This window comes from Myxine glutinosa, chromosome 1, assembly GCF_964187855.1.
Source record: "Myxine glutinosa chromosome 1, kmMyxGlut1.1, whole genome shotgun sequence".
Classification (NCBI taxonomy): Eukaryota; Metazoa; Chordata; class Myxini; order Myxiniformes; family Myxinidae; genus Myxine; species Myxine glutinosa.
The window spans coordinates 33254647-33273675 of record NC_136261.1 but is presented as its reverse complement, the minus strand read 5'-3'; the positions used below and the strand labels follow the sequence as shown (position 1 = coordinate 33273675).

Sequence of the window (19029 nt, the reverse complement as noted above, 5' to 3'; positions counted from 1 at the left end):
CAAACAACATACATTTTTAACAGCTATCACAGCACCCGCATCTCTCCTCCTACCTCTCATATATGATAGTAAATATCATTTTAAATTTACCATGTACGTGCACAAGCCCCAGGTATGTCCTTCCCATTGGTATTAAGAAGAACCTAATCCACATACACAGTACATTCACTGGTAGAGATCCATCAGGGGTATGTGTAGCACAAGCTTGTCCACTCAGGCCTGGCACCGACCCACATGGTCAGGAGTTTTCAGTATGAGCGACTTCCGGATCGATGGGCTGAGAAAGGTCTCAAAATCTTTCGTTGTGCAGAGGCTGTCCTTTCTCTCAGGTACTTTTCCAATAATTTTTGGCTTCTTTTAGAAGCTTTGAGCCATTTTTGGTAAAAAAAAAAAAATCCTTAAAGGGACACAATGATTGCAATTTAAAAACAAATCTGTTGAAGAGGGTGATATCCCTGACCCATTGGCACAAAAAAATTGGGAGAATAATAATACGGATAATTGTTTCATAAAATCAGAGTATTTTTGCTGGCATTACCCCAAATGTCCCCAGAGTATTTTGGGGTTGTCCCCAAAAAGAGGTATTTTCTTTTTCTCAGAAACTACAAGCACAATTATGATGAAACCTGACCACAACCTTCACCGCCCATGATGTACCAAAGTTTATTCATGGCATTAAAAAAAATTGGGGTCTAAGCTAGTCTATGGAGGGGGGGGTTGCACCCCTAAATAGGTATTTTTTTGGTATGTTTGTTTAAAGTCATATGATTACATTCGTATGATTCTAAATGCTGCCCCGTCTTCTATCAACCATTGAAATTGGTTAAAAATGTCATGATACTGTTTAAAATACCTTTAGTCAGTGTAGTATACTGCTTTATTCCACCAGGTGAGAGCGCCCAGGTATCGCCACTATGTTTAAAAGGCTCATCATGGAGTTGCTTGTATATATGTTCCATAAAAGACCTAGACTTTTTGAGAAATCTGTGTACTTTTACATACATCGCAGGGAAGCTGGTAAATAAGAGACAAGTCAACACAGTAAATGTGATTATCTACCTTGGGTACCAGTAGAATGAGCTCAAGACTCAGATGGAAACACCAAACTGGCGAGTCCTTTATTGTGTGAAGAAGCACAGAACATATTCGAATGCTCATTCCTCCCAACGCAATGAAAGCATCTTTTGCCGTAACAATTCCAGCTTTGTGATTTTGCCTTTCTTATCTTACCCATGTGATGTGATGATGATGACGCACTTTAACCTTGACCATCAATCAGTAAGGTAACTTTGTTGAAACTCAGTGAAGTGTTCCTACTGATGTCCAGGAACTCTTGGGATGAAGGGAAATCCAGAACAGTGGAATCACTCCACGTACTCGCAGCAGCGATTTCAATGAGGGTGTCAGTTTAGATTGTATGCTTTGGCAGTTTCTTGAAGGCTCTGATTAGGGCAATGCTCTGTGCTTGCTCAAATTGTATTTATTAGTCATGCATTCCAAATGTGCTCAAAAATGAATCTAGTTTGGTAAACTCGAGTGAATTGCTTGCGTGTACTGAATCTTGAGCCTTGTGTGTACCCGTGATCAGTATCCTAGTGTGTGTGTGTGTGTGTGTGTGTAGGTGTCTTGTAAACAGTGAATGCTATCAACTAAAAAGGAAAAGCTGTCATTTATTTCTGATCAACCTCATCATCATCACCATGTGTGTAATCATGCTCTTTATTGGAATTAATTCATTTTCAGGCTGTCGTTTTCATTTCATTTATTTGTTTACCTCGTTTAATTATATATTTTTAAGGTGTATCAGTTCATATCTACCCTCCTGTGTTGTTTTTATGTTCTGGCTTTGTGTATTCTTATCAGTAATTTGGTACCTCCCCACCCTCCCTCCCCCCTCTCCACCATCCCACATCGTACTCCATATGAAAATCAGGTATCATTGCAGCACAATTTCCCGGTCATGCACGTTGACATTTTGAATTTAATTTGTGAAACAACAAAGGCAAATGATTAGAGAATTCATAGCACACCTTACCCCACTCAGTTTTGAGAAAAACGATCTTGGAAGGGTCTTTTCAACTCTTACTTTGTGTAAACGAGCACAATATATATTTTCCATGAGCCGGGATTTTGTCTGAACCTTGATATTTCTCAACACTGAGAGTGAGAGCGGCAAATTTTGAACGGGCCAGCCGATGTAAAATGATGTAATCTTTGTCGAAGTACTGCTTTACTGGAGTTTTTGGAAGTGCCAAGAAGACCATTTGTGTTCCACAGTATTCAAGTATGTATGTATGTCCAGACTTGGCATTTAATATGGAATTTTTTTTTTTCTTGACTTGGGTTTACTTTCTTAACTCAGTATATCAATCTTGTGAGTTTCTTTTACACTTTGGTGATTTATTTGTTAAAAGAACCATGTCACTGATTGTCGCAGCAAGAAGTCAACAACAGGATTATATCACAGGTGGCGTGGCAAAATGTACGGACAGGTGCATTTGATGTTGGCTTCACAGTCGGGTATACAAGGGTTGTTGCGTTCTGTATTAGTGGAAAACAACTGCTGCACGTCTCCAAAAGTTATTGCCGCTTCCTCTGGAGATGGTCCGTCAACTCGACAATGCTGTTTGTCATGGAGTGGTGGCTTTACGAAATTACGGCATGAAACAGCGTGCTATTTCTCAGCAGTATGGCATCACTCAAGGTCAGGTGTCAAAGATCCTGAAACGAAATGCTCAGAGGGGTGTCCCTACTCCAATACCGAGGCCAGGACGTCCCCGCAGAACCACAAGGAGGGATGATCACCAGCTGCACCGGTAAGTCCGCAATGGCCGTACCAAGTCAGCTAATCGGCTTAGGGCTGAGTGGCAGCAACTGACAAATGTGCCTGTATCCAGAAGGCTAGTCAACCAACGACTGGTTCAAGCAGGCTATCGTGCCAGGCGTCCCCTGAGAAAGCCACGCCTGACCAGACAACACCGCCAGCGCCGATTGCAGTGGGCCAGAGAGCACCGTCAATGGCAGCCAGGACACTGGAATCACGTGATCTTCAGTGACGAGTCTAGATTTCTGGTCTATCGTCAAGATGGTCGCATCCGAGTGCGCAGACAAGTGCATGAAGCCTACAACAAACATTGTATAGTGCCAAGAGTCCAAGCTGGAGGTGGTGGGGTGACCGTTTGGGCTGCTTTTCATGCAGGGGGCAAAACTGACCTGGTTGTTCTGAATGGAAACCTGAACCAGTTCAAGCACAGGGCCATTCTGGAAGAAACATTGCTTCCATTTGCTCGTGCAGCCTTTCGAGGAAACTTTGTCTTCCAAGATGACAATGCACGGCCTCATCGTGCTCGCATGATCCAACACTTTCTTGCTGACTGTGGTGTAGAGCATATGGAGTGGCCTGCCATGTCCCCGGATATGAATCCGATAGAGAACTTGTGGGCAGAATTAACGCGTCAAATCGACCACTTGGACCAGCAGCCGGCCTCTGTGCATGAATTGCAGCAGGCTATTGTCACTGCATGGCAAGTAATTCCTGTCCAAACCTTGGCAAATCTCGTGAACAGCATGCCTCGACGTGTACGTGCTCTCCTGAATGCTCGTGGGGGTTACACGAAGTACTGAACTGTAATTTTACTGTCCGTAATCCCAGTCGTAATTTAACTTTTGTTTTTGTTGAAAAAAAAATTGGCTAATGTGCAAAATAAAGAGATGCTTCTGGAAAACGTACAGAAGTTTAACACAGTACTGTCCATGAATTGAGTTCGATATCAGTTTACATCACTTTCAAGGATCAATTTATTTGTTTCGAAATGTCAAATGTGGTTTTTGTTTCTTTTAGAGGTCACATTAACAAAATCTAGAATAATTTCAACATAATTCCAATGAACTTTTGGTTCTAAGACATATTGAAAAGTAAGTTCACCCCCACAAAAAAAAAATTCCATATTAAATGCCAAGTCTGTATGTATGTTTGTGTATGTATATATAAATATATATTACAGTGCATTCAGAAAGTATTCAGACCCCTTCACTTTTTTCACATTTTGTTATGTTGCAGCCTTATGCTGAAATCGTTTAAATTCATTTTTTCCCTCATCAATCTACACTCAATACCCCATAATGACAAAGAGAAAACAGGATTTTAAGAAAGTTTTGCAAATTTATTAAAAAGAGAAAACTGAAATATCACATTGACATAAGTATTCAGACCCTTTGCTATGACCCTTGAAATTTAGCTCAGGTGCCTCCCATTTCTCTTGATCATCTTTGAGATGTTTCTTCACCATGATTGGAGTCCACCTGTGGTAAATTCAATTGATTGGACATGATTTGGAAAGGCACACACCTGTCTATATAAGGTCTCACAGCTGACAATGCATATCAGAGCAAAAACCAAGCCATGAGGTCGAAGGAACTGCCTGCAGAGCTCAGAGACAGGATTGTGTCGAGGCACAGATTTGGGGAAGCCTACAAAAAACATTCTGCTGCATTGAAGGTTCCCAAGAGCACAGTGGCCTCCATAATTCTTAAATAGTTGAAGCACCTTTGGCAGTGATTGCAGTCTCGAGTCTTCTTGGGTATGATGCAACAAGCTTTGCTCACCTGTATTTGGGGATTTTCTGCCATTCTTCTCTGCAGATCCTCTCAAGCTCTGTCAGGTTGGATTGGGATCGTTGGTGGACAGCCATTTTCAGGTCTCTCCAGAGGTGTTCGATTGGGTTCAAGTGAGGGCTCTGGCTGGGCCACTCAAGGACCTTCACAGAGTTGTCCCTAAGCCACTCCTGTGTTGTCTTGGATGTGTGCTTAGGGTCATTATCCTGTTGGAAGGTGAACTTTCGGCCCAGTCTGAGGTCCTGAGCGCTCTGTTTCAGGTTTTCATTGAGGATATCTCTGTACTTTGCTCCGTTCATTGTTCCCTCAACCCTGACCAGTCCCCCAGTCCCTGCTGCTGAAAAACACCCCCACAGCATGATGCTGCCACCACCATGCTTCACCGTTGGGATGGTATTGGGCAGGTGATGAGCGGTGCCTGGTTTCCTCCAGAGATGACGCTTAGAATTGAGGCCAAACAGTTCACTCTTGGTTTCATCAGACCACAGAATATTGTTTTTCACAGTCTGAGAGTCCTTTAGGTGCTTTTTTGCAAACTCCAAGCGGGCTTTCATGTGTCTTTCACTGAGGAGAGGCTTCCGTCTGGCCATTCTGCCATAAAGCCCAGATCGGTGGAGTGTTGCGGTGATGGTTGTCCTTCTGGAAGTTTCTCACATCTCCACACAGGATCTCTGGAGCTCAGCCAGAGTGATCATCGGGTTCTTGGTCACCTCTCTTACCATGGCCCTTCTCCCCCGATTGCTCAGTTTGGCCGGGCGTCCACGTCTAGGAAGAGTCCTGGTTGTTCTTGGCAGAGAGCATGGTTTTGATATGCCTTGCCAGAGGGCGTGGTTTTTGATGCGGATTCCCAGAGGGCGTGGTTTTGATGCGGATTCCCAGAGGGCGTGCTTTTGATGCGGATTCCCAGAGGGCGTGCTTTTGATATGCCTTGCCAGAGGGCGTGGTTTTGATATGCCTTGGCACAGGGCATGGTTTTGATATGCCTTGCCAGAGGGCGTGGTTTTGATGCGGATTCCCAGAGGGCGAGATTTTGATGCCCTTCCCAGAGGGCGTGACTTTGCCTTCTGAATGCCTGTGGGCATTCACAGTCACATGGCAATGATATGTGGGAGTGCAGAAGCTGTACTTAATTTTGAGTTGGCAGCATCGGTTTAAAATGCTGTCTTGATAAGGCTGGCTAATTCAAAACGATGCAAGCACGTTAAATTTGTAGTTTTGACTGCGATTTAAATCTTGTTGCACGACTAATCTGCCTGTTGCAGATTTCCGTGTGTTGAGTCGTGTGTTGAATTTTAAGTCATTTGGGGATGCTGTTCACTGGATCACGTTGTATTGAAAACCAATGTTGATTGAACGTATTATTGTACATCATCATGGGCTCATGAAAGGGGCTGGAAGGATGGTGTCCAGTTACGCACACTTGGCTCTAAGCTGTCTAGCTTGGGTTCCAATCCTGACCCAGTTATAAACTGTCATCCTGTGTCTCGCAGGCAGGGTGATTCACCCATGTGTGTGTCGTCCCTCAGATGCATGCTAAACTGGGCGCCGTGTCTACCTGCATTGGTCGCTGGACGTTGAAGATCCCACGGTGTTCTTCGCGAAGAGTAGGCGAGTTATCGCCGGCACCCTGAACTGAAGAAATTACAAATTCGTGCCCCGACTACATAGTCGAACGTCAGGCCTGGCCAGCCAGTTCGTAAAAGACTTGTGCCAAAAATTTCCACCGGCCAACTCCACAAGGACGTGGGAATAATTGTGGCCGGTAAAGAAGAAGAAGAAGGAAGGAAATGTCCCACATCTTGCATCACATTGTGTTGATTTAATCGAATTTAATTTTAATCCGATTGGTATAATGCAGAATAACGGCGTTTTATTTAGGGTCCATTATAAAGGACGTGGTGTTTTGAACTTGCAACAAAGCTGGGGAATGCTGGGAAGAGGACACACAGAGAGAGAGAGGAGAGAGGAGAGAGGAGAGAGAGAGAGAGAGAGAGAGACACACACACAGACACAGACACGGAGAGAGAGAGGGAGAGAGAGAGAGAGAGAGAGAGACAGACAGACAGACACACACAGAGAGAGAGAGACAGACAGACAGAGACACAGACAGACACACAGAGAGAGAGAGAGAGAGACAGACAGACAGAGACACAGACAGCGAGAGAGACACAGACAGACACACAGAGAGAGAGAGACAGACAGACAGACACACAGGCAGACAGAGAGAGACACACATACAGAGAGAGACACAGACAGATACACAGAGAGACACAAACAGACACACACAGAGAGACACACAGACAGACACAGAGAGAGACACAGAGAGAGACACAGACAGACAGAGACAGAGAAATGGACGAGGGAGCCGTTGTGGGAGGGAGAGAGAGAGAGAGAGATCCGGAGGGAGAAGCATTAGTGGAGAGATAGGATGTGGGCGATGGGCGTGCATCGAGCCTGGGAGTTTACACGGGTTGCTGTGAGCCTGTGCGCAGGCCATCCTGGGAGTGGTTGGAGGTTGGTGTGTGTGAGTGTGTGTGGGTGTGCGCATGTGGGTGAGTGTTTTTTTTTTTCATGCGCATGCGCAAGTGTCCGTTTGGCCAATGACATGCGGTCGCATTCCAGCCCATCCTAATCAAAAAGGAGATGTCGACCGTACCACCAAGAGAGGTATTGGTGACATGTTTGCTGTGGTGGCGATGGCTTGTTGGCGATGCAGCAGTCGTTACATTGGACAGGCCATCGCTTCCTTTTCAATGACTCGGGATCATTTTTTACCATCTTCCCAATCTCTGCTCACAACCCTTTCCCAATGGTGCGACGGTTTATTTTTACATGCCTATGTGCTGGATGGGACCTTTGAGTGAAAATGATGACTGTGGTTGGAGGTGATGCTTTTAATGACCATTCTCTCCCATTTTTTTCTCGCCTTTCCACAGAAGGAGCTCAGTTTGCCAAGGCGTGGAAGCTTGTGAGTAAATGAAAGCAATCTCTGTTTTCCTTCCTTTATACACCACCTTCTTTAATGTCTACAAATTGCTGCCAAATTTGAAAGCGGTATTTGTCAGTTGTGAGCATTTGTCAATATTTGTTTTCCACTTGATGTTTTCCACATTAATCATTTCATTGGAATTTTTGTCCACAAACCATAAATTCCATCATATTCTACTTTGAGAATCGTTTAGATCTCCTCCTCCAGCTCTCCTTTTTATTGGTTCACGAGTTATCAAACAGTGACCACTGTATTCGTCATGGGTGTGTGTCTGTCTCTGTGTCTGTCTGGCTGTCTGTCTGTCTGTCCGCAGCATAACTACCCGATGATATCATCCGATCTTGATGAAACTTCGGTGGGAGATTGATATGATGATCTAGTTGTGTCCTGCCTAGAGTGGGCGTATTGCGCCAATTGTGGGCGGAGCCACGCCCGAAAAAGATGTCTTGTTCGGGGGTAATCGAGTTCAAGCTACATCTTCTCTGAGGGAGTTGGTGGAATCTGACAGGGGTTTCGGTATTTGGTTAGGTCAATGTCATATGTCTAGCCCCACGGAGCTCGATTTTTCATTTTCGCCCCACGGTCAAGGTCACAAGGTCACGGAATTTAGAAAAGTCGATTTTTGATGGTTTTATTTCATTGTTCGCTTCTTGATGGGGTGAAATGTCGTACATGATCTTATATTATCACATACATCATGAAATACAAGTTTTCCAACAAATTTCAGAATCTTCGACCTTCGACCTTTGACCTTTGAAGGTCACAAAGGTCAAATTTTCAAAGTTGTCGGAATCGAACCGAATTTTCGGTGTTGTGTAGCTAACTAACCTCATAACTGATTATACATTATTTTATATCTCATTTAAAGGTCAGTAACCTTCGTTTTGACATTTCCGAGCCTGGCCTGTTTCGGTTATAGTCCGTGCTTTGTCATTGAATACCGCTCACTCGTGAACCATCGTCGTCTCCTGACTTGTTTTTTTTCTTATTCTTCTTTTTATTTTGTATGCAGCACATAACCGCGGAGTGCGGTGCCAGCTCGACATTTAAATTTTTACCCATTGATGTGAGGCCCACATTTAAAAACAGCATCGTTTAAGTTTGGGCAGGAATTTGTAATTTGTGCATGGTGTAGGCGATAGCTTGCCTACTCTTCGTGAAGGACACCGTGGGATCTCTAACGTCCAATAGCTAATTCCGGCAGACGGGACGCCCATTTAACATATATCTGAAGGGCGGCCCACACACTGATGAATTACCCTCCCTGAGAAACACCAGGATGGCAGTTTTTTAGCTGGATGGAGATTCAAACCCAGGCTGGCCAGCTCAAAGACAAGTGTGCGTACATCGAGGCTATCCTGCCGGCATGGATCACTCCTCCTGCAATTATTGGTTTATAATTTAAAGCTTTTCTCTAAGGCTTATAAATATTTAATTGCAACACTGCTTTCACTTAGGCATCTCATGCTAGTTGGCTGCGCTCACAGCATCATGTTCGTATTCCGGAAGGATTGGTAAGTACCAGAGTTGAGTTTTTAGTGTGCACTTCTCTGATAAAGCAGCACCGTTGTTTCATTTGCTCAAATAATATCTTGGAGTTATTGCCTCCGCCACAAAAGGTGGATGGAGGTTATGTTTTCACCCCGGTCTGTCCGTTTGTCTGTCTGTCTGTCTGTCTGTCTGTCTGTTTGTGAACAAAATATCTCAAAAAGTTGTGGACGGATTTGGACGAAATTTTGCAGAGATGTAGCGTATGTGACACGGACGAAATGACTAGATTTTGGTGAAGATCCGGATTCGGATCCGGCTACTAGAATTTATGAAGTGGTTCTTCACCATTGGGCGATAGGGCCAAAAACGATACATAGCAGGATATCTCAAAGAGCTGTGGATGGATTTGGACGAAACTTGTTGGGCGGGTTGTGTGTTACAAGGAAGAATCGATTCAATTTTGGTGAAGATCCGGATCCGGATACAGCTCGTATAATTTTTTTATTCGATTCTTCACCATTGAGTGATAGGGCCAACCAGGCAGATGTATGCTCTCTACTGAGTGCCATTATAGTTTCTTGGACGTCATGTTATCTGCCAGGGAAAAGACATTTTGAGTCACCTCCTCTCTCTGTTCTGGATGGTTGGGTATCTCATGCCGTATGTCCTGCTCTAGAAAATTTGCACTGTTGCTAGCTCTACTCCAATAGAGGAAGGCTCTGGGCTGAATATTGTGTTTATTCCAATGAGAATGTTTTAAATCTGTTTGTCAGATTGTGGTGGCCCAAAATTGTGTTTGCATGTCAGGCAGTTTTGCACTTTAATGTGGTTGGTGCAGCACCACCCTGCTGCGATGAACGTGCTTTGTTCTCGTTTATGCAGCTTATCGTTGCGTGTGCAGTCAATGGCAAAGGACTTGCATAGCTTGTAGGCCTACTCCGGTGTCGATAGCCTTGGACTACGCACGTTTGATCGAATGGGGAGATTGAAGTGGGGCTTTCCTTTCCATTTTTTTCTCTCTTTTTATTGCGATCTCTTGTAATCACCAGTACACCCGCTCACTACGGGAGCGGCAGGAAGGGTCATTCCTCTTTGGGGTATATAGATTATAGTAGATCTATGGTCGGGTCTCAAGAACATTGGACGTGTGTTCCTTTACCAAGTTTCTTGTGGATAAATCGTCAAGTGGTTTACGCATTTGAGCTAGAAGACCATTCAAAACCGTTAAGGAACGGCTGGCTTGGCAAGCGCTAGCTATCTGCATGGTAAATGAACACACTCCGGGCTTCCTCCCTTTCAGTTTCGTGTTTTTTTTTTGTTTTTTTTGTACACAAGATCGAGGCTCGTGTAAGAGCTAACATTAATCACAAAAAGAAAAATTGACACATAAAACATAAGATAAGGGGAGCGGGAGACAAGATGGGGAGAGAGAGGGAAGCACACCAGTGCAACATTTGAGATTTTTTTTTTTCGGGAGATCGGGAGATCTGTGGGAGGGAGAGGGCTTGGGGGGAGGAGGCACAGAAAGGGGGTGGGGGGGGGGGGGGTGGGAGAGGTATAAAACACATGGATACTGCTGGGACAACAGTTCCAGGAAAGAAGTCGGAATTTCAAAACAGTAAATCTGGGGTGAATTAACAGGGATAGAAAAGATCAAGGTTTTGGATGGGGGAAGACGAGAGATGGTGGTGAACAGCTGTTTTAAAGACCTGGAGGGAGGAGTGGGATTGAATAGAGTGAGGGCGTTTGTTCCAGAGGCGGGAGAAAAGAGAAATGAAAGAGTGAAGGTGAATAAAGCGTCTTGATTTTGGCAGTTTAACCATAAGAGGGTTGCTGGCAGCTCTTTTGTGACCTGTAGGATTATTTGGGGGACAGAGCACAGAGCTGGGGGAGCAATGCCGGAGAGGAGTCGGTAGAAGACAGAAAATAACACCAACCTGCCTTCGGTGAGTGAGTGAAAGGCCCTCGGAGTAAAGCTTTATCGCAGGAAATTCCAATGATTCTGAAAGCTTTGGTTTCAACAGCGTGAAGCCTAGCTAGGTGTGAGGCAGGAGCACCGGCCCAGAGGGAGGAACAGTATTCCATTGAACTGCGGATGAAAGTCTTGTATGTGGTGAGGAGCTCAGGTGTGCCAAGGAAGGACTTCGCACGACGGATGATGCCCAGTCGGCGACTGGCTTTGGAGACCAGCTTGGAAATGTGGTTTTCCCAGGACAGATCATGGCAGATAGTCAGACCCAAAAGCTTGATTGACAGAACTTATTGGAGAGGATTGTTCAGAAAATAGATGGGAGGGTTTTCCAGACGGTATTTTCAGAGAGACATGGTGAGAGTGTTTGAGATTTGTCAGGATTGAAAGACATGTTCCACTTGTTTGACCAGTCTGTGATTTTGTCCAGGGCTGCAGAGAGTGAGGAGGCTGCAGCCTGCCATTCTGAGGGATGAGGAATGCAGCGGCAGAGAGTGGAGTCATCAGCAAAGAGATAGACAGGATTTTCCAGAGAGTCGGATAGATCATTGATGAAGACCAGAAAAAGCACAGGGCGCAGAACACTACCTTGGGGAACTCCAGCCTGAACAGGAAGGGGAGATGAGAGAATTCCATTCAGGGCCACATGTTGACTATGACCAGAGAGGAAGTCCGCAAGCCATGCGTGGAGAAATTCCCCAAGCCATGCATGTTAAACAGCAGGAGCGACTTTTTCAAAAGGCTGCCATGAAAAACGCCACGTTATCGGCAGGAAGGGTCATGTTATTAACCAAACCCCTTCCCCCCCTTCCTGTGCCCCCTCCCCCCAAGCCTTCTCCCTCCCACAGATGTCCCTGTTCTCTACTGTTGTACATGTACAAGGTATAACCTCCTTGTCTGTCTATAAATGTAACGTTGACTGTCTTTCCCTCGCGGTCCCCATGTGCTGTCTTTGTCTTTCCCTCGCAGTCCCCCTGTACTGTCTTTCCCTCGCGGTCCCCATGTGCTGTCTTTGTCTTTCCCTCGTGGTCCCCCTGTACTGTCTTTCCCTCGCGGTCCCCATGTGCTGTCTTTGTCTTTCCCTCGTGGTCCCCCTGTGCTGTCTTTGTCTTTCCCTCGCAGTCCCCATGTGCTGTCTTTGTCTTTCCCTCGTGGTCCCCCTGTACTGTCTTTCCCTCGCGGTCCCCATGTGCTGTCTTTGTCTTTCCCTCGTGGTCCCCCTGTGCTGTCTTTGTCTTTCCCTCGCAGTCCCCATGTGCTGTCTTTGTCTTTCCCTCGTGGTCCCCCTGTACTGTCTTTCCCTCGCGGTCCCCATGTGCTGTCTTTGTCTTTCCCTCGCGGTCCCCATGTGCTGTCTTTGTCTTTCCCTCGCGGTCCCCATGTGCTGTCTTTGTCTTTCCCTCGTGGTCCCCCTGTACTGTCTTTCCCTCGCGGTCCCCCTGTGCTGTCTTTGTCTTTCCCTCGCGGTCCCCATGTGCTGTCTTTCCCTCGCGGTTGTCAGCTCTTTCACGAGCCTCGATTCAGTATAGAAAAAAAAAAAAAAAAAAAAAATGTGTGCTTCCCTCTCTCTCCCCATCTTGTCTCCCGCTCCCTTTATTATATGTTGTATGTGTCTGTTTATGTTTTTTGTGTAATTAATGTTCGCTCTTACACGAGCATCGATCTTGTATACAAAAACCCCCCCCAAAAAAACCGTGTGGCGTATATAGAGTACAGTAGATCTTCGCTCAGTTCTGTAAGTAAAACCTACCTCAGGACTCTACTCTATATTCCTCCAAATTTATATATCTTTAATGTTATAAACAGCATTAGCAACTGTTTAAAAAGGTAATCATACGTGTTTGTGGTTTATAATATTTTTACTTCTGGTAGAGGCTGTTGCTCCCACAAAAACACCATGACAAGCTATTTATAAATGTTGACACGCCATTTGTTCAAGGAGGAAAAACCCATTGTGGAGGTGGGACATTATTAATGTTAATATTGTTTTGTCATAATATTAATATAATGCTGTTTATCATTCGTTTTGTTATGAGAAGCAGCTTTGGAAAAATGCCACGATAAAGCTAACTTAACACTGACATACACCTGAACACGCAACCCCATTGACGTCAATGGCGTGGAAAACCCCCTTCTCGGAGAAAACCCGCTTGGGGTGGGGGGAAAAATGAATTCGCTACAACCTTCATTGTGTAACCCTTAGTCATCCCATCAAGTTTGGTTGATATTGGATAAGTAACGCCGGAATGTATCACGGTCAAACAATCATCAGACAGCCAGACACCAAATTGCGTATTTTAGTATGATGATTGTGGGGGCGCAGAGAATGATAAAATGAAAGAAGTTTGTATTGGATTGAAGTAAGAATAAATAAAGGCAGCTCTTTTCCTTCATCATCATCTAACATATGAAAAAAATTTTGTGTTTGTTTGTTTGTGTCTTTGTTTGTTTATGCATTCAGACCCAGCAGGAACTAGTGCAACATTGCCTCCTCTTTCATCCAGAGGAAGGTTGAGGGCTCTATTTTAAAAAAATTGAAAAATTGAAAAATGAAATAAAATTAAAACCAGATAATTGGCCTTCAGGCCTCCATCTGGTTTTATGCTTATACACTGCTTGCATTTTTTTCCTGGGAGCGATCAAGTAACTTGTTTTGTGAAGATCATATGTTGAAGTTGTATGTCGTGATTTGTTGTCAACAACATAAATTTAATTACTATCGTTTTTACATGTGCACCTGTGATATAAAAGATTGCTTTACCCAGGTTTATTATAGCACCTCCATGTTTGGGCCTTAAGTGAGGTATGGTGCTTATACACTGCCTGTGTTTTTCCCAGGACTGATTGAGTAATATGTTTCGTGAATGTCATGCAGGAAATATTGAAATACATATTTCATTGAATTTCCCCGGGTGACGCCGGGTACTCATCTACCTTTTCATATGTTAAGGCTCTTTGGATCATTTTGAAGACGGGTTTGTGTGGTTATAGGGATGGAGTGGTTCGGGTTCTCCAACTCCAGGTGGGTCGATGCAATCACACGGCGATTAGATAAGAAAACCTTCAGTAGGGTGTATTAAGAGCCAAAAAGCCCTTTTTCCCTTTTTGTGTTTATTTTATTTTTATTTGGATTATTTTATTATTATTGGATTTTGACGGAGTTATTATTTTATTTTTTTCACTTTTTCTTTCTCTAAAATTTCTTGAACATTTTGTTCTCGAAGGCAAACACTTCATTGATATCGGTTAGCTTTCTGTTTATAAGGCATTCATTTATAGCTTAATTAATGATTTTTGTCATTGGATTGGAGATTCTGCTCATCATGCGTTCTCTTTAGAATATGATAAATCAAACGCACAGGCCATGAAACGACAGAAGCCGAAGGAGGCGGTCTCCTTTTGTCCCTGTGTGGACCGGTTGCAAGCCTGTCCATTTATCACGAGCTATATTCTGCCTCTTCTATGACTCCTTCCATGGTGATTCATCCACTATTTGCTGCCTTGGGAATTGTGTGCTTTAAAAAAAAAAAACGTTTCTTCTTCGTACTTGCCTCATTTAACCTTCGGATGACCGTTGACACTGAAACATATTGAAGGGCAAACTTCATTTGGGGTATACCTGTACCATCAGTAGCATTGGATCAGACTAAAGTTTCCTTCCTGTGCACTGCTATCAGAGGACGTGGTTGTCTTTTTCAAGTGGTCGTTGCCCTTATTTTTGTCCATGTCATTGTGGACATTAAAAATCCCATGCTATTTTCCCACAAAGAGTAGGCCTTTGGACAATCCAATGCAATGTATGGGATAAGCCTATTGCTTACCTAATTTGGGGCCTGCTTTGTCATTAACTGCTCCAGAGGTCTCATTAGCCTCTTTGAATAGTGGATTTCCAAAAGATCAGGTTGGTATTCCCTTCCACTTCGACTCTAATTCTGACCCTCTCGGCATGCTCTTAAACAGGATTTCTATCAGCATCTATTTGGGATATTTTTTAGCGATGAGCCTCATTACATTATTTATTTGTTTTAGCTTGTTTATCAAGTACCTGCGCGTTTTTCTTTTGCAGTACATGTTTGATATTGGTACTTTTGGTCCACTTATGTGCAGCAGTTATTTTTTATTTTCCTCTCAACTTCACCACCCAGCATGCACAGCGCAAAGCAGGTTGAAGCAATTGGCTCACTCTGTCTGTCCATCAGTCAGCTTGGTGTTGGCTTAGCGGATAGGGTGCCGGCTTGGGATCCTAGAGATCCTGGGTTCGAATCCCGGTCGATCGCTGAATTAACGCCAGGGGGGTTGACTCAGCCTGTCATCCTTCCGAGGTCGGCAAATTGAGTACCAGCTTGCTGGGATGAATGATCCCGGTGTGTACCCCGATTTAGAATAGGTACACCGTATCCCTGCGCATCGTAAGAGCGTGACCAAGGGTTGGCGTCAGGAAGGGCATCCGGCCATAAAAACATTACCTCAAACAGAGAACCATGATTGTCATGGGGCCCGCAAGGCTAACCCCCGCCCTAGCGGGGAAAATGGCCTTAAAACGATCATTCATTCATTTCATTTTTGTCTGTCCATCAGTCCATTCCTATGTTCGAGGAACTACTTGATTTCAATTGAATGTTATGTTTTGAACAGTGTAGAACACGAATAGGAACATGAATCAGAACACGAACCTGCAGTTCAGCAGAACTTTGGCTCTGAATTTGGCATTTGTATGGAGTCTCGTCCCGAGCTCACATGAGCATAGTAATTGCTTCAATCTGTCTGCCTGGCCGGCAGGGAAACAAAAGTGAAAATAATTCCAAACAGGAAACTTACTTACTGTTTATAGGACATCATGAAGGACACAATCAACAGGCACGAATGAATAATGTAACGTGATAAATAAGGTGGTGTAAAATATGGTGTATCAGTAGCAGTAAACTTCCGAATTTTTTTTTTCTACAGCCTTTAAAACTTTTTATAACATTTAATTATGCATTTAAGCACGATAGAACACAAATCACCTTGTTTGCCCTTCAAAAATGACCCTGCAGTTTCGCAGTATTTGGGCAAAACTACCCGACCAATATAATAACTCAACCAATCAAATTTGCCGCGCACACTGAGGGTGGAGTAACAGTGAGAATCGGACAAAATGGCGGCACTTGGCGATCCGACCCAGAGCTAACTAACGTCGTCCAAAAGTTCAGTTTGTTAAATGTATCTTTTTCTCAAAGATCGTTACATAATCGTAAGTTTCTCCAAGAAGAGTTGGCATAACCTTTCAGTTCTGGCAGAAGTTTCAAAAAATTGCCTTCTTATTGCTTCCTGAGACCTACAGTTTTGTAGTACTTAGAGGGAGTGCACTTACCTTTGATCTATCTAGTCTGTGTTCAATGACTGCTCAAGCTATCAACTGGTGTATCGGTACTTCACAGACAGATAATTGCATCACATGCAGTGCGGTTTCTCGCATGGACATGTCAAGCTGGGAGTCTTACCTTCATCGCTGGTGAACATTACATATCCTGATGGTGTCTCACACAAAGATATGGAGAGTGAGTCATCACCCTGAACAATTTACCAATTTCTTCCACCTTCAGTCGAACGTCAGATCGAGCCAGCCATTGCATGAAAGACTTCGGGCAAAAGGTTCCTCTGGCTGATCCCATCCTAAGGCGAGAAGAATCGTTGCCAATTTATCTTACTATAATTCACCAAATGTCCGTCCGTCCGTTTGAAGGTACCGCGAAAACGGCTCAACCGATCGCAACGATATTTTGGGTGGGTATTTCTGAGACCCCTGGGAGCAAAATAGGCTATATTGTTTTTCCAAGTTTTCCAGTTTTTCCAAACACGATGGAATAATATTTACCGATATGAACAGTGATGTGGCTTTCATTGAAATTCTACAAATACTATTTATTCTAAGTACCAGGAGAGAGTGGATCGACTCCTGACGAACTCTTCCTATATAAACGTGCGGCTCCGAAGTAACATGGCAGCGTGTGCAAAGCGACTGAGAAAGACGTGTAGCGGCCGCTTCCGTTTCGCAGAATTCAATCTTTTTTCAAAATGGTTTAGATTTGTTTGTACTGTTTAGATTTTGATGATTTGCATGTGATATGATTTAACGGATGTTTATATGAATCCTTTAAAATAAAAAAGCCTTCAATTTGTGATATTTTGCCTTTTCATTTGGGCCTCCCAATTGAAGCCCCGCCCATAGAGCGGGTACAGTTGCTAGTATTTAATATAAATAAATAAAGTGGTAGTAACTGGTAATATCTACATGCGCACAAGGGCTGGGGAGAAAATTAAAGAAGAATGGAGAAGAATAAGGAACAAGGGAGAGAGATGGACGGAGGAAGTATGATTATGTTACGTGGGGGGAGATGGGGAGGAAGGTGGTGGGGGTAGGAGTGAGACAATGTTCACCGCCATCGTGTGAAGTCCCAGAATACTTTGGGCACCATTGGTGCCACAAATACAGAAGTTACTAGAAACAGCACTTAGATAGAGAGCATACCATACCTAGAGAGCACGCCAGGCTGAGCCGTTTACGTTTTGTATCCCACTGATAGGCCAGATCTGGATTCGGACCTGAATGAAAATCTAATCGGCTTGTTCTTGTCATCTACCCAACTCGTCCACCAAGTTTTGTCCCAACTCGTCCACAACTTTTTAAAATATCATGTTATTTATCGTTTTTGGCCCTATTACTCAATGGTGAAGAATCACTTGCAAATTAAAAAACTCTTGTATCAAGATCCGGATTCGGAACTTCATCAAATTCGAATCGATTTGTCCTTGTGACACACCTAATCTGTCCATCAAATTTCGTCCGAATCACTCCATAATTTTTGATATATCCTGCGATATATCATTTTTGCCCGATCTCTCAATGGTGAAGAATCATTTAATATTTCTCAGATCCAGATCCGGATCTAGATTTCACCAAAATCTAATCATTTTTTCTGCGTCACATATCCAACCTATCCACCAAATATCGTCCGAATCCTTCCACAACTTTTTGAGATATATTTTTCACAGACAGACAGACAGACAGACAAACAAACAGACAGGGGTGAAAACATAACCTGTGTCCACCACCTTCGGTGATGGAGGTAATAATATATCTGACTGTTTGATTAGGGAATTGGTTACAAGCAATATTGACATCACTTGGCAGGTTCAATATCACCCATAGGATCGATCTACCCAATGATTTCACAACCCAAGCTACCTCAACAGTGTGCATGCATTCATCTACCCCAGAACCCTTCTCCAATTCTAATTACAAATGGTTATTGTTTCTATTATACACATTACTCTGGCCAACCATACATAGAGTCGGCCTTCATCTCATCCAAGTACCAACATAGAGTTATTGTGTATCTATAGGCCTCCTCTGCTTATTTATTACCTTCGCAAAAGCGGAAGGTTATGTTTTGATCGCTGTGTATTTATTTGTATGTCTGTGTGTGTGTGTGTATGTTATTCGCATAACTCAAAAAGTATTCAACCGATTCGCATGAAATTTGGTGGGATGATAGGTTATTATCCGGGAACCATTTGATTAGATTTTGGAATCGATCGGGTCAAAGGTCAAGGTCAAGGTCATGAAAAGGTCAAAATCGTCTTTTTACCATAGCGCGGTCAATTTGTGTCCAATTTGTATGAAACTAATGCCAAAATGTTCAGAATTCAATGCCCAATCTTGTGATATGCGACATGACACTCTGACGTCATAACCCTTGTTTGTATGTCTGTGTGTGTGTGTGTGTGTATGTTATTCGCATAACTCAAAAAGTATTCAACCGAATTGCATGAAATTTGGTGGGATGATTGGTTATTATACGGGACACATTTGATTAGATTTTGGGAGCAATCGGGTCAAAGGTCAAGGTCAAGGTCACGAAAAGGTCAAAATCGTATTTTTACCATAGCGCGGTCAATTTTTATCCAATTGGCATGCAACTAA

The 19029-nt window shown here is 43.7% G+C and overlaps 1 protein-coding gene across 17 annotated transcripts in view; it reads left to right on the top strand.

Annotated features, from left to right (window-relative positions):
* LOC137422533 (microtubule-associated serine/threonine-protein kinase 3) overlaps positions 1–19029 on the top strand; it is a 498013-nt gene that overhangs the window by 195184 nt on the left and 283800 nt on the right. For 16 of the 17 annotated variants that reach the window (XM_068109313.2, XM_068109270.2, XM_078770458.1 and 13 more), the window contains one exon: positions 7551–7582. In XM_068109313.2, coding sequence (XP_067965414.2) covers positions 7551–7582 — 32 coding nt within the window. Of the gene's footprint in view, positions 1–7293; positions 7427–7550; positions 7583–19029 lie in introns of those variants that run through there. The other variant, XM_068109321.2, reaches the window with a different exon arrangement.